This window comes from Lygodium microphyllum, chromosome 1, assembly GCF_053477565.2.
Source record: "Lygodium microphyllum isolate KBCC chromosome 1, Lygodium_microphyllum_v1.1.10, whole genome shotgun sequence".
NCBI lineage: Eukaryota > Viridiplantae > Streptophyta > Polypodiopsida > Schizaeales > Lygodiaceae > Lygodium > Lygodium microphyllum.
In genome coordinates this window covers 120,814,208-120,829,562 of record NC_141135.1, presented here as the reverse complement: position 1 = coordinate 120,829,562, position 15,355 = coordinate 120,814,208, and the positions used below count along the sequence as shown (strand labels likewise).

Sequence of the window (15,355 nt, the reverse complement as noted above, 5' to 3'; positions counted from 1 at the left end):
TTCTAATGCTCAATGTTAGCTCAAACCATAGCTACAAGTTCAATACTCCATTTTTCTTTATAAGGCAAGTATTTTTCCTATTTTAAAGCTTGTAGACCCTACCTATGGTGGATTTTGGATAACTGTGAGATGTTACTTTAATCTCAATGAAAATTGCTTCAAGCTAGAGGGTTTTTACTTCTTTGATATCATGCATCTTACCTACAGTAAGGCTCTTCAATTGTGGCAATTTTTGAATATTATGAAGCTATGGAGTCCAATATAGAAGTAATATTTTGGGGCTTTTGATGGAAACAAGTTGGAAAGCCATTATTCCTTTCTAAGTAAGCTCTTGGATGATAGGATATTGTCAAGAATCTCATAAATTCTTGACATTTAAGAAAACCTCTAGCTTCATTCTTCTATATGGACTCTTCATCAAGCAATCTTGCAAGCATTTAATCCAAGATTTATGCTTCCATAGCATATTTGGGCTAATATCCATATGGGCATTGTTTAATAGCCAAAGATGTTCATGGATTACATTCAATCATTGCTATGCTTATGTCAAGTGATTCTATCCTATTGGCAAAGAGCTTGGTACATTGGTTATGATGATTGCAATGTCTTGCTTATGTTGGCAGTGGTGGTAAGGTGATCCTCACATTGGCAATACAAATGACCGTGTTGCCAATGGTTGATTCATTTTGGCAATGATTCAATCCACACAATGAGTTACAAGACATTACTCACTCACTACTACAGCCATTAAGATGGGTGGTATGGATCTTTTTTGCTTCGCATAGATAATAAATTGGTGTCTTGGTATCCTACAGAGTGCCCTTAGCTCTGTTAGTGAGTGTATAGGGTTAAAAAAGGTTAAAGTTAGATCTATAGGTCTCTTATAAGTTCATCCAAATAGGGGCAAGTTTTGGATAGTTTCAATCAACCAACTTTGGGATGCTATATCTTTGTTTTTTCTACTAAAAAATTTATTGTCAAAGTGCCTTGAAGAGGAAAAAGTTAGGTTCAATTTGAATCAAAAAGTTCATCGATCGAAGTTGTTTAACAAAAGTTATGGCTGATTTAGTGATTATAAGTACTGCACGACTATATTCTCCAAAGGCAGAGAAATAAAGTATTATCTATACTATTAGTTAAGGAAAGGTGGGGGGCGAGTGCCACGTGGCAGCCCCCCACCTCCCCCACAAAAAACAAAGAGAACGCGGGGGCGAGTGCCACATGTCCAGCACCCGCCCCCCCGCAAAAATCGCGCCCGCCCCGGCGTATTAGAGAGATTGGTTCTAGCAGGTTGGATGTTCCTATGATAGACATAATAGGTACTTTGGAACATGCATTTATGACTTTTGATGACTCTAAAATGGCAGTAGAGGTGGTAGATTTGGTTACGATAGAGCAAGTGCTTATCTACCAATTAAAGCCTCACGTTTCTTAGTTGGTTCAACAATATATTATGCATGCTCTTATCAATCCTTATGACAACATTGTTTTACAAGGATGTATATGTAATGTGAAAGCCAAAAGAATGCTATTTAGACTACTAACCATGGTCAACCTAGCGGTTCACTTTGATTTATTGGTATCATTGAAGTGTTTTTGCCATAGTGGTACTACTCTTTTGCAATCCTTTCAAGGCAAGGATGTATTACATTTCCTGGTATCATTGCTTAATCAGCCATCTCAATAACAACAGTTAGAATATGTAGTGGTATTGCTTTCCACTCTTATAGAGATTGATGCTAATCAATGGGCTATGATAATTTCTACACTTCCATTGGTTAAGAAGTAGTCATGGGCTCCATTAAAAGGACAATTAGCATGGAAAATGGTAGATATAGGTATGAATTCATTGGTTAAGTTTCTTGAGAGAGCTTTCACCAAGACCAAAGAATATGTTGCTTTCATATTGCTTTGTCTTTGTACATACAATGAGGATCTTCATGCTTATATGGAGATGATAATAAATATTTTACTAAACCACGTTGAATTGAAAAAGAAAACACTTTCGATTCTATCAATTAATTGGTACATATTACTAAGTTTTTATTTTTGTAGCTAATTGTAACAGAGTAGTACTTTAACTTCCCTTACATTTAGCCATTGTAAATAGTCCCAATATGTTTTTGAGGACAAAAAATTCTTTTGAGTGGGGATGGAATGTAAATGATGAAAAATAGGGTACATAGGGTGTACGTAAAAAAAGTGGAGATACCAATCATTTTGTACTGAGTTTTGATATAGTACAAGTCTTTTCTTACTTCATCTCTCTCCTCCAACTTTCATGGTTTGACATCTTTTTTCCTTTTTTGTGTTCCTCTCTCTTCTTCTAGTGTTTCTCACACCTCTTCCCTCTTTCTCTCTCTTCTTACAACCTTTCTCCCTTCTTCATTAATCTTTTTCTCTCTTGTCTTTCTCTCTCCTAGTTCACTTCTTGATAGTGTGTGCAAAGTTACTAATGGCAGTCTTGAAAATATCTCAACTCTTAGGCAAGGTGACCAATACGAATATGGCCTTCAAAGATAATCTTTTGAAATGTTAGTTGGCTAAAGATAATATTAAACTCATTGAGGTAATTAGACATTGAAGCCCCCTCCTCCATGTACAGATCAATGAGTCTTCTTAACCAAAAAACTTGCAAGGTTGCACTTTCTTTTTTATACAGGTCAACACACTTTTTCTATACATGATATGCACATACCATATCTTTCACATTAAAATACACAGACTTGAAGAGTGTCAATATAATAATAGAGTGTGCTAGCTCATTCAATTTCTTCCATACATCTACATCCATGTCCTCAGGCATAATCCCACTATATTTGATCAACTTCACTTACTTCTTTTGGACCAATATATTATATATTTGGCATGCCCAATATAAAAAGTTTGTACTATCAAGCTTTTGAACATTGAACAATGTATTTTCTGAATTTGATAAAGAAGCCATAATGATAAAGGTATACATACATATAAAAAAACAACAAGATATATCTAACAATAATCTCAAAATAAACCAATGGATTGCAAATGTAGTGCCTTGCAAAGCCAAGCAATGGTTACCCAAATATCAAACTAGCACAATATTAATACAAAAATGATATTTCAACACTTCCAAAGGTATATGAAAATACTTGCGAGTTGACCCAATTATTTTGACTATCTTCTGAGTATAAAACAACCACCATTGAAGACCAAATATATTCAAACTATCTTCATAAATCAATTTTAACCCACATAGTCTCTACAAAATGAGTATAAACCAACATGGTGAATCCTTTGAGACAACAAATCCATCAAAATCTATGTGTAATTTAGAGTTGGAAGTAATCCATGTATGAGATGTTGTCCAAAAACATCAAAAGGATTAGTATGCAATAGTAATGTAATTAAGTACTATATGATAAATTAAACGTTAAAAAGATAACGGTAGAAGTACCATAAGATGAAGCTAGCTCATGAGGAGGAGACTTATGTAGTTGCATGGAAGGACAGTTGAAGTTATAAAAGTGACACAAAGTTAGGAAAAACAAGAGGATGACTGATCTTTCATGTGTAGGAGAGAGGAGGGTAGAGATATAGGAGAGAGTAGGGGGTAGCTAAGTTGTGGAGGAAGGTAGCTGAACACATGCTATAAGAGGTGTAGAAGAGAGAGGAGGGTAGAGGTGCAAGAGAGTGGAGAGTGTCCCAAGCACATGAGGGTGGTTGAGCTGGGATATCTAGCCAATGCAAGCGAGAGGAGTTGTTGAAGGGAGAGGAGGTTGGGAAGCAGGGCAGTTGATTTTAGTCCAATCCATATATTTGGAAGTCCTCACATGTCAAGGTTTGGCTCGTGAAGGGAGAGGAGGTTGAGAAGCAGGGTGGTTGATTTTAGTCCAATCCATATATTTGGAAGTCCTCACATGTCAAGGTTCGGTTGGTGCATTCATCCCATCAAATGGTTACTTTCATTGCTAATTTGAGTTGTTACCAATTGTGTGGAAAGGTAACCTCAAAATCACATGGGGAGTTGAAATGTTGTCGTGAAACCTCTTCTCTGAAGTTGCTCTAGCACAATCGATAATATTCTCAAGAATCTTTATAGATATCTCACCATTTAACTTGTAAAATGAGATAAAACAACAAAGTCCTTGTGTAAAATCGATCATGTTTGAAACTCTATCAAGAGTAATCACTTAATCAAAGAGCTTCATCAATGCATTGTTAGTTTCAAATAGTTCCTTTACCTTTACTTAACCTTGAAAATTAGAGCCTTGTGATTACATGCGTCTGTCTTGCAAAGAGGATGAGGAGCAAAGCGGGGAAGCTGTTGCGCACTCTGTCGGAGCCTTTCTACGCGCTCCATGCTCTCACTTTCCTGTCGTACCTGCTCGTCCGCCATGCCGCCACCGCCCGCTCATCCGATCTCTTTCGGCACCACCTTCTCCGTCGGGTACATTACTCTCCTCCGGTTCTCTCAGTTGGAAAAGGCGGGATAGAAAGAGAGCCTCAGTGTGGATCGACAGGTTTCTTCCATCTCACAGCTAGATGTGCATTCGGGGGAAGAAGTCCAAATAGCTGCTTCCTTGACGGATTCACGCCATATCGCGGCTAGATCAGCAGATGACATTACCCGATCATTTTCCCAACGTTATTAAAAGCTTGCACAAACCACAAGTGACCTCTAATGGCGCGCGCGCGTGCCCACACACACACACACACACTCTCTCTCTCTCTCTCTCTCTCTCTCTCTCTCCTTATTTAAACACATGCAATCGGTTGCACAAGTTCGTACTATAATTTTGATCGAGTCACATAGATGTGTGCAGCATGTAATTTTGATCGAGTCACATAGATGTCCGCAGCATCCACATAGATGTCTGCAGCATCGCATCTGCTGTAGTTTTGACAAAAATACACATACTCTCACTCTAGACAAGAGCATCAACTATTGCCCCTCCCAAGCTAGCTAAAGCTGAGGAGGGCCTTATTTTTCATTCACAAAGAACCTATACCAATGTGCTTGATATTGGCTCACACGGTCTTCGGAGACAAGTTGTGGATTGAGAGGTGGTGCTTTGCACATATAACGAGTTGTGATGCTTGTGCATACGGTGAACAGCACAACTATCCACCATCCAATCATCCTTTGAAAGAGATAGTTGTTACAGAAGTGTCAAATGACAGGCTGTCCTTTGAGAGCGAGCAATAAAAGCAAAGGAACACATAGAGCAGAGAAGAGAGAATGAGAGAAGATGGGCACACAAATGATACTGAAGGAGTAACACTCTGATCTAAATACAGTACAAGGTTGCGAACAGTCAGCCCCTGCACATGTGTATACCATGTCACCGGACTGATGGCAGAAGATGATGAGAACCGGATCGAGGAAGAGAGACTGGAGATGATTGTGCTATGAAACTCTCCGCTGACTGCTGTAAAGAATCACCTGAAATCTGACTGACTGCCTGTCCTAAAAGGAAAGAGGAAAGAAAATGCAAATAAGTGACTGCTTGCTCAATTGATGATCCAGCTGCCCATGAAAAGGGACAAAACCTATCTGCTAATGCAGGAAGGATGTCCACCCATGCAGGAACATGCTGTGAACTACAAAAAGGTGTGAAGCTGCTGTGCCACTTGGGTTGCCATAGAATGCCAGACAAGGCAGAGACTGCCATGGATAAGGCATAGAAACCTTAATCTTCACTTCAAGAGAATTGTTACTCAAGAAAGATTGATGTACATAGATAATACCAGAGCTCCTAATGTCCTCATTTGACTTAGCCTGAGGCTCACAAGTTGGAGATGACCACAAAAGAAGATACATGAAAGTATGTCTCCTACACCTTGTAGATCTTGGGTGTGAAAGAAGCAAAAAGTACAATGGAAGATCGGAATAGTCAATGTCAATGAAGTCCGTTGATGAAGAGAACGGCTCGAGTAACATAACCTTCTCTCAAGATGAGAACACGACGAAATGGGTGACAAGAGAATGTCGATGGGAGTGGAGAGGCCTTGAATGGGTCACACTGAATGTATGTATTGGGATTGGATTAGCCAAGTCATTGGTTCGACTAGGAGGAGACAAAAGGGAGGAGCTATCCAAGGCATCATATATTTCTCTTGACAAAGGTGGTACATGGACCAAAGGGAATTAGATGGGCATACTAGCAGCAAGGAAGGATGGCTTGCAAAGGAAAGTAGTTGTTGCATGAGATATAGGCCTTGTGACAATGAGAATTTTTGAAAGAGCTCATGATTTTGAAACTCCCCCTTTGAAACTGATAGAAGGGCTAGGAAATCCATAGTTGCATCATTGATATCTATCATTGCTCCCCTAATAGGGATAGAGGGTTTGAGGGAACCACTAGAGGAGATGGAGGATAGGTAGGAACATGTGGAACGGAAGGTAGCCTAATAGGTGAGGCAATGGGAAGATGTCGAGGAGTATCCTACACAAAAGAAGGGGAATTCCTTATGATTTTGAAAGCCCTCCTTTGATACAGATAAAGTGCTAGGAAATCCATAGTCACATCATTGACATCTATCATTGCTCCCCTAATACGGATAGAGGGTTTGAGGGAACCACTAGAGGAGATGGTGGAGGTTAGGTAGGAACATGTGGAATGAAAGGTAGCTTGATAGGTGAGGCAATGGCAAGATGTTAGAGTATCCTACACAAAAGAAGGGAAATGGAGCCTATGAAGCACACGCTCCTAACCCCTTATCCAAAGAATGGGTCTTGAGGTAGCATCCTCTACAAAGACCGTTTGCTTGGTGAAGATAAACTGAGTACTAAGACGGTTAAGGCAGTAGATTAAGAATAGATGGAAGCCCAAATTTTAACATGGAAGACTTTCGCTACGGGACTTATGGTTGGACGGCTGGGTAGAGTCAACATAGTGCCCATACCAGTAATGGGGATTGATGATATGTCACCTATGGTGACAGAACCCTCTTGGGAACAAAGATGTTTGAGCCAATGACACCCGGTCATGTTATTTGAAGCACTGCTATCTAGGAGCTAGGGCTTTTCAAAGAAAAGCAAGCCGAGGGAGAGGCTCTACCTAACGAACGTGAATATGCAAGCTGTTAAGGAGCTCCATGTGCATTGCTTGTGGGAATGATACCATGTGAGAGTGAGCAACGCAAGCAAAGGAAGACAAAGAGAAGAGCAAAGAGTATGGGGGAAGATGAACATCCAGATGAAACTGGAGGAATAACACTAATTTGCAAAAAGCTAGTCCATGCACTTGTATATGCCAAGTTGGTGAGGGCACCAGTCTGATGGCAAAAGATGATGAGGATCAGGAAGATAAGAGGATAATACAGCTGGAAGAAATGACCGTGTCAGCAGTGGGAAGGCATAAATCAGCTACACACGATGATGGAGGTTAGAGACACTGCAGTGTAAATAGGGGGACAGCTAAAAACTGGCCAGCCTGCTTTACAAAACCTAAAAGCACCTGAAATCTGATCAACTGCCTGTCCTAAAAAGGCAAATGCACTTAAGTGACTGCCTGCCCACTAAATGGTCCAGCTGCCGGTGAAAAGGGTCAAACACTGTCCGCCCTGCTGTCGAGAATTTCTGCCGTGCAGGAAGAATGTCCACCCATGCAAGAAGGCTGAATGAACAGAAAGGAGCAAAAGAATGGTTGCTGCTGCATCACATTGGCTGCCAGATAATGCTGGACAGGGTAGAGTCTGCTATAAACAAGGCATAGAGACCTTGATCTCCACCTAATGCACTTGAAGGCAACTGTCACACAAGAAAGATTGGCAAGCACAGACAATGTTGAAGGCCAGAGCTCGTAATATCCTCGTTTGACTCGGATTGAGGCCCACAAGTAGGAGATGACTACAAAAGACACATGAAACATGTATGCTGACATCTCCAGGGTGGGTAGTGAAAATGTATATTTAAACTTGGCTTAATGATAATGAGGAGACAGGGGTTTGTAGAAATAGTCTTGTCCACCAAGAGCTGCATGTCCATGGTACAACTGTCAAAAGTGGATGCAACAATGGAGGCATGAAAGAATGCTGAAATAAATTGCTTAACACAAGACAGAAGAGAAAACACAAGAACACTGCAAAGGAGAACTCATAGATGTGCTCGGGAAATGGAATCCGTATACCAAATACGAGGGAGTCGCATACAATAGAGAGTTACTGGTTGCATGGGCACTAGCAATGGCTCCCTCTATCTACAGGGCATGCATTAGATTTCCAAGTGATCAATGATAGAGTGTGGAGAAGGAGCTTGAATAAATACGCCAAAAGAATGCCATAAATGGCATCAGGTCGGCCAGTTTAAAATGCCAAAATAAGCACCATAATGAACACTAAAAAACACCTAAAATGTCCAGGAATGATCGGCACATCCAAGACTCATACATGAGTTGACTAGGCTGCTAACACCCTCTCTCAGACCATGGGTGATTGGATACAATGTAATGATAGAATGAAAATGACTCATCATAGTCCATACAGTAAATACCACCAGAATAGGGCGATGGATGTCATGAGGACATGTATTTTTGAAACCTCACTTAACATGTGGATTAATTTTTAATCACATGGTTAAGTGAATGTTGCACATATGAGGTGTAATTGGAGTTAGAGTAAATTTACGAGCCCGAGACTTGAGGAAATCACAGGATGTCAAAGGTAAAAGTTGCTATAAGTTATGCCGCATAGGTACTTGGTGCTATCTGGTACTAGTTGTTGGCCTAGGTCATTCATTTGTCCATAAGTGTCAGTTGGTGACACTAGAGAAGTGGAATTTATTGAATGGTACTTAGCGCCAATCTGATGGTCGAAGATGGTGCAGAGACACTCCGGAATGAAAGACTCCTAGCCAATTTAATTATTGGCTAGTTAGATTACTTTTCAAGGCACCGAAATAATTATTAGATTAATTTTCAGTATTTAAAGATTGAAAAGTAATATTTAATTATGGATATGTTGGGTATTTCACTTAAGCCTTACTTACGCCTATGCTCACATAGGAGTATCGGTAATCAGTAGGACATTGGGGTACTTTTTACTCTCAATAGGAGAGGTTTTTTTTCCCAGACTTATGATATTATTTCGTATCTGCTTATGACACACACTTACGGACACTTACCGTGTTCGGGTGTGAACACCCCCTACAACCCTAAGGTTTAAGGGTTGTACCTTGTACTTTCAGCTTATACTCTTTCAGCTATTGCATTGGATGCTGTGCTTCATTGTCACACAGTTTACCGAGTTTCTGTGCTGAGCTTCGATCCTGCCTTCTTCTCACATTTGGTATTAGAGCAGCATTGGTTTTATTTAGCTTAGCTTAGGTTCTACCCAGCTCTGCTTAACCTCTTGGAGCTTCTGCTCAGGTCTCAAGTTCTTGCTTTGTGCCCAGTCAGCTTCGTCAAGCTGTGCCAGACAGCCCGTCAGGTTTCTCCACACTGCCTATTCTTGAGAGAGCAACCCGCCAGTTTGTTATACATCAGCCGACTGTCAGCTCCGTCAGCAATAACCAGCGTCAGAAGCACTACCTGCAGTGCTCGTGCGCTAGCCTGGGGGCTTGCCTGACAGTCTACCTATGCTTGCAACTACGTCTCTGACCAACGAGCAGTCGCCACATCACGCTTTGCGCCTGAAGCTTGCAGTCGCTACGCCCGCCTGTGCCCTCCCGCAGTCCCTGACACGTTGCTCGCCACTCGTCTGACCCGTCGACAACACCATGAGGAACCTGTTGTGCCGCTTGTCACTCGTCAGTACCACGTTGACCACCCCTCTGAGTTGACACGTGCCAGTGTGGTCAGCGACAGTCTGTCATCAGTCGACAGCTCGTTCGCTTGCCCAACGCTTGTACCTGCCAGCAACAGCCCGTTTGAAGCGCTGACTCTAGCCGCCTGACACCTGCCTAACAACTCTGTGCCAGTCAACCCGTAATTTTTGTGGTAAACATTTTTTAAAATTTTTTAATTCCAACATAAATTTCTGGAAGCGGGGGTTTCTACGTAGCAGGCATAGCATTCAAAAACGTGTCTGGGACACATTGGATGCAAATTTTTTGGGCACATTCATAAAAATTTTTGGGGCTTTCATGTTTTCTGAGGACATTGACATACACATTGTAGTTACAGTCATAGAAAGACTGTTTTGAACAAATTTGAGGCTAGAAATTTTGGCGATTTTGCTAGTATAGTGTTGCTGAACACTGATTGCACGTTGGACTGCGTGCATTATAGACAGTTTTGACAGAGTGCACCTTCGTACACTAATTACAGTTACACTCGACTGGTCAGAATACTCAGATTTTCTAACTTTTCGGGGAGGATTAAATCCAGTCACAGGGGGATTATGGTTGACTGATACGGCACATCACCACCTAGCCATTGCAGACACGTGGGACTGAATTGATGATATTATCTCCTCCCTACCGAAGGATCCTATTCTCAATAGGTAGATGACTTCATGGTCCGAACCGACAGGAAAATCATCCAGTGGTAGAGGGAACTAAGCTTCCGGGCAGGCCTAACGGGGCAGCCGAGGCTTTTTCTTATCGGAGATAGACAGACGGGTAAGACCGCAGTGCTCTCATCCACTGAGCTATAGGCCCCGCCTACAATTTCTGGAAATTTTCAGATTTCCAGTGCAGTCTTGCTTCAACATTGCTCTTTTGCTTTTTGTGGCAATTGATAATCATGGCAAATTAGGGAGGAGATGTCTTCACCTATGTATCCAAGGAGGACAGATTGGATGGAAATAACTATTCAATTTGGTCCTTCATGATGAAGAATGTACTAGTGGCAAGATCTTTGGGATTATGTTAGTGGAGAAGAAGCTAGACCTGGAGTTGTGGCTCCAGCTACTTTTCCTCCAGGAGGACGTGCACAACGGGCACCTCAGTCTGCTCCACTTCAGCCACTTCCCCAAAGAACAAGAGCTCAAAAAGCATGGGATATACGGGATTCATAGGCTTTGTCACTGATTGCATTGGCAGTTCAGCGGTCAATCATTCATCCCCCACACTCGTTCAGCAGCTTCTTCACGAGAAGCCTGGCTAATTTTGGAGCAGATGTTTACAGGCAAGAATGAAACTCGCATCTCTTTCTTGAAGAAAGAGCTAGAGACATTGAAAATGGGTGAAGGTGATTCTATTCAGGATCACTTGAACAAAATTCAGGACTTGCGAGAGCAACTCATGAATGTTGATGAGTACTATTCGGATGCACAGATGATATCTGCCACTTTAAACTCATTATCTCCTTCGTACTTGGCTTTTCATACGGCCTTAAACCTCACCATGAGGATTGCTGCGCGGCCAATCACTTTTCTACAGTTAGTCAGTTTGCTTCTAGAGGAGGAGCAAACAAGAAGAAACAATGGTGTGGATGCTACAGCCTCTGAGTAGGCTTTTATGGCTAGACAGAAGGGCAAAGGCAGCCAAGTGAAGAATGCTCCGTGGAGTTTTGGGACTTCTGGCACACCACAGACAAATAAAAATTAAGGGGACACGCAAGCCAAAAAGGGTAAATGCCATTATTGCAAGAAGCTAGGCCACTACATCATTGAGTGTAAAAATCACATTGCGAAGGAGGAGGAGTCAGGAATGTTTGTTTCTGATGCTCCTTCCACTTCTACTGAGTCTGCGTCCTTTGTTGCAGACAAGGACTATTGTTTTTACACATGCAGTTATGACACCTCTTGGGTTAATCGAGCATTTAGCTCTATTGAGGATGCAGGCACTTGGTTTTTTGACAGTGGTGCTTCCAGGCATATTACATCTCGCAGAGATTTATTTACTTCTGTAAGTGCAGCTCCAGTTGGCAAGTCTGTACAGTGTGCCAACAATGCATCATACCTTGTTCGAGGTATTGGGGAGATTGTGCTCACAGCCATTGATGGCTCTACTCTCCGCCTATAGGATGCTTTATTTGTGCTAGGCATAAATAAGAATTTGCTCTTTATTTCTTCTTTGGTACGTTGTAGATTGCAGGTCACATTTGATGATGACAGATGCATGGTGAGAGACAAAGAACACATGACTTTGGTCTTGACAAGCAAGCACTTTATGTCATGGGTTATACGAGTTGGATGCTCTTTCAGTTGATCAGTCAGCGTATTTGACATCCACTCTTACTCCTGCTATGATACAGACAAAGTTATGGCATGCTAGGATGGGGCATGTGAACTTTGGCAGCTTGATGCTCTTACAGCGTACGCAGATGCTAGATGGATTACCTCTACTGGAGAGACCTCCTGAGCACTTGTGCGAATGATGTATTTTGGGAAAAATGCATCATTTTTCGTTTCCTCGTGATATTGCTTTTAGAGCAACAACTAGGTTGCAATTAGTGCATTCAGATGTATGTGGGCCTATGTAGACAAAGTCATTGGGAGGATGTTACTATTTTGTGACTTTTGTTGATAACTTTACTCGATTTTGCTGGGTCTACTCTTTGGTCAAAAAGTCAGAAGTGTATGATGCATTCTTGGCTTTTATTGCACTTGTTGAAAACTAGTTTGGTTGTAAAATTAATTCTCCATTCGGACTGAGAGGGGGAATACATGTCCTCTATGCTGAATTCTTTTCTAAAGCAAAAGGGCATTGTCCATTAGTGCACTATTGCTTATACACCGTAGCAGAATGGGGTTGCAGAGAGGAAGAATCGGTTACTTATGGAGATGGCCAGATGTATGTTGAAGGCAAAGAGCTTGCCTCATAGTTTTTGGATGGAAGTCGTCATGTGTGCTTGCCATGTTTTAAATAGATGCCCCACCAAAGCTTTGAAGAAAATTACACCTTATGAGACTTGGAACTGTCGAAAACCTTCTGCTGGACAGTTTCGTACGTTTGGGTGCCTTGCATATGCACATATTCCAAAGATACTCAGAAAAAAGTTGGATAACAAGGCTGTTAAATGCATTTTTGTGGGATATAGCAGTGAGAGCAAAGGCTACAGACTCTATGATCCTGTTTCTAAAAAGGTGTTTGTTAGTAGGGATGTACTGAAAAAAGTTGGATAACAAGGTTGTTAAATGCATTTTTGTGGGATACAACAGTGAGAGCAAAGGCTACAGACTCTATGATCCTGTTTCTAAAAAGGTGTTTATCAGTAGGGATGTACTATTTGATGAAAAATCAAAATTGTCCCTGGCTAGTTTAGACATATATCAGGCTGCCCGTGATGTATTTGAAGGGCTGTTGCCCATTACATTTGGTGATTCAGCTGGAGTTTTAGCAAGTGAACTCAATGTTCAGCCAACTGCTCCTTTGGAAAATGCAAAAAATCAGCCATTGGCTGATTTGAATATTCAGCAAAGTGCTGAAACTGAAATTCAGCAAGAGCTTATGCACAATCAGGAGGCAAGACAAATGCCTAGATGGTATTTACACACTATGAAAGATAGTCATCTAGATGCACCCATGGCTGGTCGTACTAGAAGGCAAGCTCGTATACATGAAACTGCACATACCATGGAGTTTGTTATGGCAGCAAGCACCCTTGATGATGAAGAGCCTGAACGTTTTGAGGATGCACAACAGAGTGTGCATTAGATGGCAGCAATGAAAGCTGAATTGGATTCTATCACTAAGAATTAAACATGGGATTTGATGTCTTTGCCATTTGGGAAGAAAGCCATTGGAACAAAATTGGTCTACAAGCTGAAACGGAATGCAGATGGATCCATTGACAAATATAAGGCAAGGCTTGTAGCTAAAGGCTATGCATAGAAGAAAGGCATTGACTATGAGGAGACATTTGCTCCTACTTTCCACATGACGACCATCAGGTCTATGGTTGCTTTGGCTGCTCATTATGGATGGACTGTGCATCAGTTGGATATTAAAACTGCATTTTTACATGGGGAACTTCATGAGAAAGTATATGTACAACAGCCCATTGGTTTTGCAGTTGAGGGCTCGGAACACTTGGTTTGCAAGCTGAAAAAAGCTTTATATGGCTTGAAACAAGCTCCTAGAGCTTGGTATGCAAAGATAGATGCTTTTTTGCTTAGCCAAGGGTTCATAAACAGCTCATCTGAGTCTACCCTTTACGTATGTAAAGAGGGGGGATCCATGCTGATCATTTGTCTATATGTTGATGATCTCTTGCTTACAGGGACACATGCTGGTCAGATTTCAGCATTTAAACAAAATTTGCAGCAAACTTTTTACATGTCAGACTTCGGGTCTTTGCATTATTACTTGGGCATTCAATTCATACATGATGCTAGAGGTATTGGGTTATCACAGTCAAGATACATTGGTAAACTTCTTGAGAAGTTTGTCTAACAAGATTGCAAGCCAGTCTGTACACCAATGGAACCTGGACTTAAGCTGTCATTACATGATGACAGTGATTTGTTTGATACACACACATATGCTCCAGCAGTTGGATGTCTTATTTACTTATGAAACACTAGGCCAACATATAGTTTGTAGTTTCGGCCCTGAGTAGATGTATGCATCAGCCATGCATGTCACATTGGCAAGCTGTTAAATGTGTCTTCCGTTACTTGCAGGGTACTAGATCTCTTGGATTGCTCTATGCCAAAGGGGAACCACTGCAGTTACATGCTTACAGTGATTCTGATTGGGCTGGTGATTATGATTCACGTCACTCCACTAGTGGCAATTGTTTCTTTCTTGGCTCGTCTTGCATATCTTGGCTTAGCAAGAAATAGTCCACTGTTGCCGCATTGTCATGTGAAGTTGAATATAAGGCAGCTTTCACTACCACAGTTGAATGCGTATGGATTAGACGCTTGCTAGCTGATCTGGATGTATTTGTACGGAGCCTTCTTCTTTGTTCACTAACAGTCAGAGTGCCATTGCAGTGGCACGGAACCCAGTGTTTCATGCACGCACGAAACACATTGAGATACACTATCACTTTGTCGGAGAGAGGCTACATGCAAGTGATATCAGCCTTGTCTATTGTCCTACCACCAATAATGTGGCAGATATCTTCACCAAGGCTCTTCCTCCTGACAAATTTGAAGCATTTCGCAATGCTTTAAATTTGATCTCCTTTGGTGGCGGATGATCCTTGTACTCTTGATCACTCTTCACTCCAGGGGGGTTTGTTGGGTATTTCACTCAAGCCTCACTTACGCCTACGCTCACATAGGAGTGTCGGTGATCAGTAGGACATTGGGGCACTTTTTACTCTTGGTGATCGGGAGGACATTGGGGCACTTTTTACTCTTGGTAGGAGAGGTTTTTTCCCCCGGACTTGGTATTATTTCGTATGTGCTTATGACACACACTAACGGGCACTTACCTGTCAGAGTGCAGCAATGCGGAAGCATAGGACAAAGACTGAGAGAGAGTGAACACAGAGAGAAGAAAGAGAGAGAAAAGGAGACAGTGTAAACATAGAAA

General features: G+C 41.6%; 1 protein-coding gene across 7 annotated transcripts in view; it reads left to right on the top strand.

Moving 5' to 3' along the window:
* The first annotated feature begins 4,245 nt into the window (after positions 1 to 4,245).
* The window catches only part of LOC148041610 (Thioredoxin superfamily protein), a 124,147-nt gene continuing 113,037 nt past the window's right edge, over positions 4,246 to 15,355 (top strand). For 3 of the 7 annotated variants that reach the window (XM_087680930.1, XM_087680928.1, XM_087680921.1), the window contains exon 1: positions 4,246 to 4,429. In XM_087680930.1, coding sequence (XP_087537056.1) covers positions 4,283 to 4,429 — 147 coding nt within the window. In that variant the 5' untranslated portion in view covers positions 4,246 to 4,282. The remainder of the gene's footprint in view (positions 4,430 to 15,355) is intronic. The other 4 variants (XM_087680924.1, XM_087680916.1, XM_087680934.1 and 1 more) reach the window with 3 other exon arrangements.